This window comes from Nerophis ophidion, linkage group LG13, assembly GCF_033978795.1.
Source record: "Nerophis ophidion isolate RoL-2023_Sa linkage group LG13, RoL_Noph_v1.0, whole genome shotgun sequence".
In the NCBI taxonomy this organism is placed as follows: Eukaryota; Metazoa; Chordata; class Actinopteri; order Syngnathiformes; family Syngnathidae; genus Nerophis; species Nerophis ophidion.
The window spans coordinates 20,755,384-20,766,157 of record NC_084623.1 but is presented as its reverse complement, the minus strand read 5'-3'; the positions used below and the strand labels follow the sequence as shown (position 1 = coordinate 20,766,157).

The window sequence follows — 10,774 nt, the reverse complement described above, 5'->3', positions numbered from 1 at the left end:
TCTCGCAGACATGTTTGCTAACTATGTATTTTATTATTACTACTATGAGGTCATTGTCTATAGGAAAGTGAGGTCTTTTATGGGAATCATGCCTGTTTTATAATGTTATTTTTAGGGCTGGGCGATATGGCCTTTTATTAATATCTCGATACTTTTAGGCCACGTCACGATACACAATATATATCTCGATATTTTTGCCTTAGCCTTGAATGAACACTTGGTGCATATAATCACACCAGTATGATGATTCTATGTGTCTACATTAAAACATTCTTGTTCATACTTCATTAACATGTGCTAATTTTAAACTTTCATGCAGAGAGGGAAATCACAACTACCGTATGTCAATTTACCAAAACTGTATTTATTAAACAGTTATTAAGCAGGGGCACCAACATTCATGTCATTTCCAAAACAAAAAGTGAAAAATTGTCAGAGACATTTTAAAAACAAGCTATGAGTGTACTTTTTTGCATTATGTTACCAAGATGACATATCAAAACAACGCTAAATGAAAGTGCACTTTTTGTACAGAACATCACTACAAAAGTTTAAAACAAATAAAGTGCACTTTTGTGCATGATGTCACAGAAGATATTTCAATAAGTGTCAAATGTGTGACGTTGCATATGTGACGTATGTAAGAAGGTAGGCTTCTTTTAAGTCTCTCTGAGGACAGACAAAAAGAGGAAGAAACGCCTGTAGTGTAATGCCCGCAGCTTAAAGCAACTACGCAGTTGTTATATTGTTATATCGTATTGTGATATTCGAGTATACGCTCTCACGCGAGAGCGTATACTCGAATATCACAATATAGTAATTTTCTATACTGCAGAGACAAACCCCCGATATATCGCCTAGCCCTAGTTGTTTTACACAATCAAGACCTGTGTGATGCTCACGTGCTGTAATATTCTGTGTGTGTTTAATATTAGCAAAAACAATGTGTCATCACATTTCCGGAAATGCATAAATTGTAAGAAATTATCTTTGCAATCCCCTTTTTGTGTGGGGGCACACACCTCCCTAACCTAACATACCTAATAACATACATGTTCTTACTAATGATGTCACCCACACCACCAACCTCCACCAAATCACCCCAAACGTGTCCCACTCGTTTGTATAACAAACATTTTGTATAACTACTATAGTGTAAATGTGTTAGTAATGTTTAATAGGGCCAACACCAGATAGACAGACAACATTCACACACTAGGGCCAATTAAGTGTTGCCAATCATATGTCAAAATATTTTAATATGTAAATGTTTGTCCTGTAGACGTCCAACCGTTGATTTGTCCTCAAGATGGACTGCAGTGGGAAAGCTCCACCTATAAACAAAAAAGTTCCACAGCCTGCCCAGATTAAACAAGAAGAGGAACTCTGCATTACTTAGGAGGTAGAGTGTCTTCCAGGGCTGGAGGAGGAGGCTGATACTCCCAACTTGCCAGTGACTGTTGTCTCTGTGAGGATTGAAGATTGTGAAGACCAAGTAATCAAGTCCTCACAGCTTCATCACAGTCTAACTGAGAAGAACATCACAAGCAGGCAAACTCTTAGCTCCACTATTCGATCGTGACGATACGTCACAATCTCCTGAGGACAAAGACAGGGACGAGACCCAGGAAACTATGAGCAGCAATGCAGACTTTAAAGGTGATATGAGGACTCCCAACTACTATAAAAACTCTGAATGTTCTGAAAATAAGGCAGTTAAAAATTGCTTTACTTGCTCAGTTTGTGCTAAAAGCTTTTCTCACAAGTATGACTTGACCTGACACATGCGGGCACATAAAGAGGAGAAACACTATAGCTGCTCAGTTTGTTGTCAAAAAATTTCACGAAATTATATTTTGGTAAAACACAGAACAACGCACACAGGAGAAAAACCTTTTGTTTGCTCAGTCTGTGGTAAATGTTTCTCTAGAAAGTCAATGATGGAAACACACATGAGAACGCATACGGGAGAAACACCTTATTCATGCTCATTTCATGCTAAAACTTTTACACAGCACAGTGGCTTGACGGCCCATGTGCGCACGCACACAGGAGAAAAACCTTTCAGTTGCCCGGCTTGTAACAGACGATTTTCGACCAGGTCAATTATGGTGAATCACTAGAGGACACACACAGGAAAAAAACGTTTTGGTTGCTTAATATGTGGAAGAGCATTGATCACAAAGGTCTCTTTAAAGGCCTACTGAAACCCACTACTACCCACCAGGCAGTCTGATAGATTATATATCAATGATGAAATATTAACATTGCAACACATGCCAATACAGCCTTTTTAGTTTACTAAATTACAATTTTAAATTTCCCGGGAGTTTCGTCTTGAAAATGTCTAATGATGACGTGTACACAAGACGTCACGCGTTTTTAGGAAGTATGAGCGCTACGCACACACACAGCTAAATGTCGTCTGCTTTAACGGCATAATTATACAGTTTTTTGGGGATCTGTGTTACTGAATCTTTTGCAATTTGTTCAATTAATATTGGAGAAGTACCAGTAGAAAGATGGAGTTGGGAAGCTTTAACTTTAGCCACACAAACACACGGTGATTCCTTGTTCAAAATTCCAGGAGATGAACATTTACTATGGATCAGAGCACAGTCAAGAGAACATGGATCCAGACCAAATGTCAACCAGCAGGTTTCGGTGAGAAAATTGTGGTTAAAAAGTCGCTTCTTACCGGAGAAAAGCTGAGCTTGGGCCGTCCATTGAAGCTGCCGTCGACTTCCCTGAGACACTGCGCGTCAACACACCCGTGGAGACACCCTTCCGACTATCAGGTACTATTTAACTCACTCAAACGCTATCAACACAATAGAAAGATAAGGGATTTCCCAAAATTATCATAGTAAATGTGTTTAAAACATCGGAATCTGTCCCAATGCATTTGCGTTTTTTATTTCTTTAGTCCGTCGGTATCAATACCTTCAAACACAAATCTTTCATCCTTGCTCAAATTAATGGGGAAATTGTTGTTTTCTCGGTACAAATAGCACTTTTTGTTGGAGGCTCCCATTAAAAACAATGTGAACATGTGAGGAGCCCCCACACTTGCGACGTCTGGTAGAGGCAGGGCTTTCGTCTTAACACCGACAGTTGCGAACTTTATCGTGGATGTTCTCTACTAAATCCTTTCAGCAAAAATATGGCAATATCGCAAAATGATCAAGTATGACACATAGAATGGACCTGCTATCCCCGTTTAAATAAGAAAATCTAATTTCAGTAGGCCTTTAATGGAACACGAGAGAACGCACACTGGAGAAAAACCTTTCAAATGCTCAGTGTGCGATGAAGGATACTCTTCAAAGCCAAACAGGGTGAAACACTTGAGAACACACACAGGAGGAAAAACCTTTTCCTGTTTACTGTGTGCTAAAACGTTTGGTCGGCACTACAACTTAAAGGCACACATGCAAATTAAGACGACGGCGGCTTATCGTAGAAGAAGCGCACTTCTTCCACGGGGGAAAATTAAGTCGGGGGCTGCTTACCGTAGTTGCGAGACCTGTTGTGGCTCAATATTGGTCCATATATAAGGTGAAACCGGATTATAAGGCGCACTGTCAGCTTTTGAAAAAATTTGAGGTTTTTAGGTGTCCCTTATAGTGCGGAAAATACGGTAAGTTTATGTACCAATGATTGTCACACACACACACACTAGGTGTGGTGAAATTTGTCCTCTGCATTTGATCCAACCCTTTGATCACCTCCTGGGAAGAAAGGGGAGCAGTGTTATTGTGCTGTGTTAGTCTTAGCAAACACAATACACATCATATATCATCAATTATAATTCAAACACCCATGGATGGATGGACATTTCACTTATAATTCAAACAATTCATAACTTATCCTTACATTACCTACAAAGCGTGTACCAAATTTTCCCTCTGGTGTACTGCACTTTGAATAGTATTGTCCCTCAAATTACATTATACTCTGGTTGGTTGGACAGTTGATGGTGTATAATCAATAATCCTAAAAAAACATTTACGTGTCCGTTTTGTACTTATCAAAAAGTACTCCCTACATTCTTTGAAAGAAAGTTTCAGAAACAATTTTGGTCCTGCGCTGCAGCTCTTTGTTCTTCCTCAGCTCTCATCTTGAGCGGTCTTCAATACCGCCGCAAGATGACAGCAATGTGACCTCATGATGATGGCGGCACCTGTGACACTGGTTTAAGAAGAAAAGGATGACGTTAGACGGGGAAGGGAAAACCCACAAACGTCTGACCATTGGCTGATCAATACAAAATACCCAATAGAGGTCACATCAAAGTGGTCTAGTGATGAATGAGGCGATGAATGAAATGATTTCATAAAGGATTCATTTCTTGATGCTTCATGTGCACATGAAACCACGTGCTGGCCTAATGTATAATGACACAGTTATATTTCCCACATGATAGGTAATGCATTGAAAGTTTAAGTAAAAGGGAATGGCAGAATTACAATAAATGTATAACCAACTTGTTTCGCTACATAGTTTTAACATGTGTATGTTTTTTTATGTATTGGGTGTTCTTATTTTATCAACATAATTGTTTATAGAACTACCGAAGTGCGGCCATTTAGTTTTCCTATCTACAACGCCCAAAGTGCAGCCATTTGGTTTTACTACCTATAACTCCCAAAATGGCTGGATTAGCTTAGGTGTGAACCGACTATCTTTCACAGTTGTCACAGTGAGTTGCCCCACACAGCCATTTACTCCCCACACTACCTTTGCTGCCATTTTAGTTGTCACGTTAGTACAGTTGGTTTTGGGTCTCTATTGAAGACACATTCAAATAAAACATGTTGCAATACTGTGAGAAAAGTGTCATTCAAAAATGTTTTGGAATATAATGAGATTGTTTAGATTTTATTTTACAAAGTGAAATTATGCAATTTTATAAGATTAAAGTAAAATATTTTACAAAACATTAATATTGTGAGAGAGGGTGTTGTCATTGTACAATAATTATGTTGCAATATTTTGAGAAAAACTTTTACATTTTACAAGAGATAAATTATGCAATTTTACAGGATTAAAGTCAGATATATTGTGAATTTTTTTTTTTTTTTTTAGAAAAACAATATTGTGGAAAAAAAAGTATTTTACTGTAATTATGTTTGCATATTTAAAATATACTTTAATATACTTTACAGTATTGGGAAGTCTTTTTTAAGGAAAAAAGTTGAAATATTGTGAGTAAAAGGAATGTTCTAAAAATGTGTATTTTATTTTCCATCCATCCATTTTCTACCGCTTGTCCCTTTCGGGGTCACTGGGAGTGCTGGAGCGTATCCCAGCTACATTCGGGCGGTAGGCAGGGTACACCCTGGACAAGTCTAAGTAAACGTAATCGAGGTTAAATGTTGTTTTTTTTAGCACTTTGACGATATCGTGATATTCGAGTATATGTTCTCACACAGTTGCTTTTAGCTGCGGGCATTACACTACATGCGTTTCCCACTCTTTCTTGTCTCTCCTTCTCACATAGACGTAAACAAGCGCACTGTCACGCGTACAAAGTCACACGCCCTCCATGAGCAGAGAGGTAGCTACATGGGTAACATTTAGCTGTGATCCTAACGGTGCGTTGCGAGTGGTAATACGAGAGAGAGAAGGTGCGAATCTGGTAACAAATGGGGGAAGAATTAATTACCGAGAAAAACAGCACAGGGTGCATCGTCTGGCGGTGGTCTGACATCAAGCGGGAATATGTTGAACAATAACGCGGCAAAAGCGTTGCTACAAAAAGTAGCAGCACTGCTAATTTGTAGCATCATTTGAAAAGTCACCCGCTAGGGAATGAAGAGTGCTTGAAACTGTATCTCAACATCTCTGTTCGGTGCCACGCCCAAAAACTGCCAAATCAACAATTTCCAGATGAACAATGTATGAAAAATAAGTCAACAACAGGAGGAGATAATGTCCACAGGAACCTACTACAGAACAAAGGACATACACTATTTGATTTTTTATTATGCAACTTGTTTTTATTTGACAGTTTTTGAAATATCTTGTGTGACATCATGCACAAAAGTGCACTTTGTTTTTAGTTAGCCCAAAGGGAATATGCGGTAGAAAATGGATGGATGGATATTGTAGTGGCGATTCTGTACAAAAAGTGCAGTTTCATTTAGTGTTGTTTTGATATGTCATCTTAGTGACATCATGCACAAAAGTGCACTAATAGCTTGTTTTAAAATGTCTCAAACAATCTTGCACTTTCTGTTTTGAAATGACATGAATATTTATGGCACTGCTTAATAACTATTTAATAAATACAGTTTTGGTCAATTGACTTAGTTGTGGTTTCCTTCTCTGCATGAAAGTTTAAAATGAGCATATATTAATGCAGTATGAACAATAATGTTTTAATGTAGAAACATAGAATCATCATACTGGTGTGATTATATGCATCAAGTGTTCATACAAGGCTAAGGCAAAACATTGCGATATATATCTTGTATCGTGACAAGTCCCAAAAATATCGAGATATTAATAAAAGGCCATATCGCCCAGCCCTAATCTGAATATAAACAATTCCTCGAAAAAGATGTACTCTTTCTACAACCTTCAAACATGATGGATGAAGAAGAAACACAGACAACATGCTCACGATGTAAAACATATAAAACACTGTAAAACAGTGTCATTTCCACTACAGTCAGATAGCCATATATAAATGTCCAACTAAGAATGTAACATGTCAGTGTTTGTTACTAGCTGTTGTATTTACAGCAAATGGCTGCTGCTGCCGCTGAGATGCGATCGGAGCGCTTAAAAAACGCGACATTAATTTACAGTTTTAACATATTGCTCGAATTTCCTCCTTTTGTCGAAACACCAACTTTGCAGATTTTGGAATTTTTTTTTCATAAGATATCGCTAAACTTTGGAGCGTTTCTTACGCCTGGGCGCTGTCTGACCTCACTGAGCACATTGTGTAGTGATGTCATTCCCGCCCGCAAGAATCGTTAAGAGAAAAGTTTCAAAAAAGTGGTCCAAGGAATTGATACACTGGGAACTAGTCTCAAACAAGAACCGGTTTTCGATTCCCATGCCTATATACTAAAACCCACAACACATGTGCACACCTTCCCGGGCCAGGAGTTAAAGGCCTACTGAAATTAGATTTTCTTATTCAAGCGGGGATAGCAGGTCCATTCTATGTGTCATACTTGATAATTTCGCGATATTGCCATATTTTTGCTGAAAGGATTTAGTAGAGAACATCGACGATAAAGTTCGCAACTTTTGGTCGCTAATAAAAAAGCCTTGTCTGTACCGGAAGTAGCAGACAATGTGCGCGTGACATCACGGGTTGTGTAGCTCCTCACATCTTCACATTGTTTACAATCATGGCCACTAGCAGCGAGAGCGATTAGGACCGAGAAAGCGACAATTTCCCCATTAATTTGAGTAAGAATGAAAGATTCGTGGATGAGGATAAAAAAAAAGACAGGGCAGTGGGAGCAATTCAGATGTTATTAGACACACGTATTAGGATAATTCTGGAAAATCCCTTATCTGCTTATTGTTTTACTAGTGTTGTAGTGAGATTATACTGTCGTACCTGAAAGTCGGAGGGGTGTGGCCACGGGTGTGGTGACCGGCAGTGTCTCTGAGGGAAGCCACATTTCTCGACGAAGCTAAGCGAAAGAAGCCGGTCGGGCCGGGCTGAGCTTTTTTTCTCCCCTCCTTTATGGTGGAATCATTCCACGTTCGGGGGCAGCTGGTCGGAGGAGGCAAGACAGTCTGCAGCTGCCTCTTTGACAGGTGCATGAGGAACGACACAAGCTCCGCTCATGTCAGCGGTAAGAGCCAACTTATTACCACCACTTTCTCACCGAAACCTGCTGGTTGACAAGTGGTCGGGAACCATGTTCGCTCGACTGCTCTGTTCCATAGTAAAGCTTCACCTTCGCGAATGTAAACAAGGAAACAACGGCTGTGTTTGCGTTGCTAAAGGCAGCTGCAATACACCGCTTTCCACCTACATCTTCCTTCTTTGACGTCTCCATTATTGATTGGACCAATTGCGAACGATTCAGCAACACAGATGTCCAGAATACTGTGTAATTATGCGATTAAAGCAGACTACTTATAGCTGGGATCGGGCTGGAAAAAAATGTCCGCTACAATCCGAGACGTCACGTGCACGCGTAATCCTACCTGTCATCCTACCGACGTTTTCAACAGGATACTTTGCACGAAATTTTGAATTGCAATTTAGTAAACTAAAAAGGCCATATTGGCATGTGTTGCAATGTTAAGATTTCATCATTGATATACAAACTAAAAGACTACGTGGTCGGTAGTAGTGGGTTTCAATAGGCCTTTAAGACACCTGTGCTCTATACATACATTTTAACAACATTTTAATGGGTACTCACCGGCAAATGATGAAGACCTCTTCTGTGTGATTAACATAGTGATAGGCAGTTGTTGCTGCTGCTTCTTCATCTGAGCAAGGAGGTTTTTATAAACAGTCATGCCACCCTCGATGGTATTTGAAAACTGCAGCGAACGAAGCATGTGGGGGTCCCATTCTTGTGCCATCTGCTGCAGTTCTTTGGCCATTCTGACCAAGGCTGCGAGGCGATCCAGTGTCAGACCAACCTCCTCTTCTTCATCAGTGCCTAATTCCTCTTGTTCCTGTTCCTCCCGTTCCTGTTCCTCTTCCTCGCTCGCTGACATCAATTCCCTCAGGTCTTCATCCGACAAAGGTTGCGAGTGGGCGTCCATCAGCTCATTTACGTCATCAGCAGTCATGTCATTGAAGCCCTCTCCTCCCAGTATTTTTGCCAGCTTCACCACCTTGTCCACTGCACAGCGATGGACTTCATCAGGAGTCAATCCCTTGTCGTCCGCCACTTCCGGCCACATCTTTTTCCAGCACAAATTTAATGTTTCACTCTTGATCTCGCTTACGGCTCTCTGTATATTTAGGAGACACGACGCAATGGTGTAGTCACGCCAGTACGCTTTTAGTGTGAAGTTCTCGTCAGAGTCCTTTGCATCGACAAGGTTTTGCAGGATACTTTGTGTGTAAAGAGCTTTAAATGCAAGACTAACACCTTGATCCATGGGCTGAATTAGCGAGGTGGTGTTTGGGGGCAAGAACTCTATCTGCACGCCATCAAATGACACATCAACAGTGTAGCCTTCAGTATTGTCCAAGAGCAAAAGTACTTTAAATTCGAGTCCTTTCTCAGCTAGATACAATCGGACTTCCGGTATAAAACACTGGTGGAACCAATTTGAGATAAGTGAGTTTGTCATCCTGGCCTTTGGATTATGCATCCAGTACACAGGCAACACGTTTTTATTCTTATTTTTCAGGGCCTTTGGGTTTTCGGATTTATAAACAAGCCCTGGCTTTATCATAAATCCGGCAGCATTCCCACACATAACTAAAGTCAAACGATCTTTTTTAGCCTTAAATCCAGGAGCGTTGGCTTCCTCCTTCATAATAAAAGTGCGAGACGGCATTCGCTTCCAAAATAAACCAGTTTCGGCCATGTTGAAAACTTGTTCAGGCTGGTAGCTTCTTTCCTTGATTAGAGTTTTAAAGGTGTTTCGGACGAATTCCTCGGCCCTGGCTTTATCCGCTTCCTCGATAAATGTTTTAAATGTGTTGTGGACAAACTCTTCCGCTGCGGCTTTATCTGCCGAGAAAGCTTCTCCGCGTAGAGAAACGTTCTTAAACCGTTTCTGGAACTTGTCGAACCAACCCTTGCTGGCATTAAACGGAATCTTCGACGCAGAGGACGTACCTTCCTCGGCGGCGTCGGGAACATATTCACTTTTAACAAACTCTTCATAAAGCTTCTTTGCCTTCGTGCGGATGATGTTGGTGTCGAGCCGGATATTTTTCATCTTGCATTCACTGATCCACACCGCCAGTACAGACTCCATCTTCACAATTGTCTTATTCCGCGGCGTCACCACCCTCTTCGCGTTCTTATTAAGAGTAATCGCTGCCGTCGCCCTGATGTTTTTTTCGTCCTTCTTTATGTAGCGAACTGTCGACTCGTTGATTCCGTAATGGCGGCCGACACTCGTGTAGCTTTGACCTAACTTCAACATGTCGAGGAGTTCCACCTTTTCAACGATAGTGAGCATTTTTCTCCGGCGCTTCGGTTCGACAGGGGGAGCCTTCGAAGACGCCAAGCGTTTGGGTGCCATCTTATTTAAAAATGAAGTCCAAAAATATCACAACACTGCTGAGCAACAGAAACAAGAAGTATACCGGAAGTAATTTTTCCGTCTTCCTTTTTAATTTTTTTTATGGCTGTGTCACGCCAAAATTCTTCCCCCCTACACCCCCCCATTTACTTCCGGGGTGATGATTAATACAGACGTTTTTGTCAACGCTATATTGTAAAAATACAACACTATATTATAAAAATACAGATGTTTTGTTAACGCTATATTGTACAAATATTTAAAAACATTTTTACACACACACGCTATGGGATGACATAAGAGGAAACGTGACCCCGGAAGTAAATCCGTCATCCCATAGCTTTTGTTTGGAAATAGTTTTTTCATTTTTTTTATAATATAGCTTTAACAAAACGTCTGTATTTTTATAATATAGCGTTATATGTTTATAATATAGCGTTAACAAAACGTCTGTATTAATCATGACCCCGGAAGTAAATGGGGGGAAGGTGTTTGTAGGGGGGTAGAAATTTACTTCCAGTGTCATGATTAAAGGCCTACTGAAACCCACTACTACCGACCACGCAGTCTGATA

General features: G+C 40.3%; 1 protein-coding gene across 2 annotated transcripts; it reads right to left on the bottom strand.

Moving 5' to 3' along the window:
• Positions 1 to 344: 344 nt before the first annotated feature.
• Positions 345 to 10,301, bottom strand: LOC133564322 (tigger transposable element-derived protein 1-like). 2 transcript variants are annotated; one of them, XM_061918541.1, is made up of 2 exons: positions 8,406 to 10,301; positions 345 to 4,191 (listed from the first exon to the last, which is right to left on the bottom strand). In XM_061918541.1, the coding sequence occupies exons 1-2, from the start codon at positions 10,198 to 10,200 to the stop codon at positions 4,166 to 4,168; spliced, it is 1,821 nt and encodes a 606-aa protein (XP_061774525.1). In that variant the 5' UTR covers positions 10,201 to 10,301; the 3' UTR covers positions 345 to 4,165. The 2 variants fall into 2 exon arrangements, with proteins under 2 accessions (XP_061774525.1, XP_061774526.1); XM_061918542.1 differs by having other exon boundaries at positions 345 to 2,119.
• Between the last annotated feature and the right edge of the window lie 473 nt (positions 10,302 to 10,774).

What these genes read in the sequence shown, in the direction of transcription:
- LOC133564322 (XM_061918541.1), bottom strand. Translation starts at nt 10,200, where the DNA reads ATGGCACCCAAACGCTTGGCGTCTTCGAAGGCTCCCCCTGTCGAACCG. An exon ending in GAGGTCTTCATCATTTGCCG is followed by an intron (nt 4,192 to 8,405) that starts GTGAGTACCCAT and finishes TTCTTAAACCAG; the next exon opens with TGTCACAGGTGCCGCCATCA.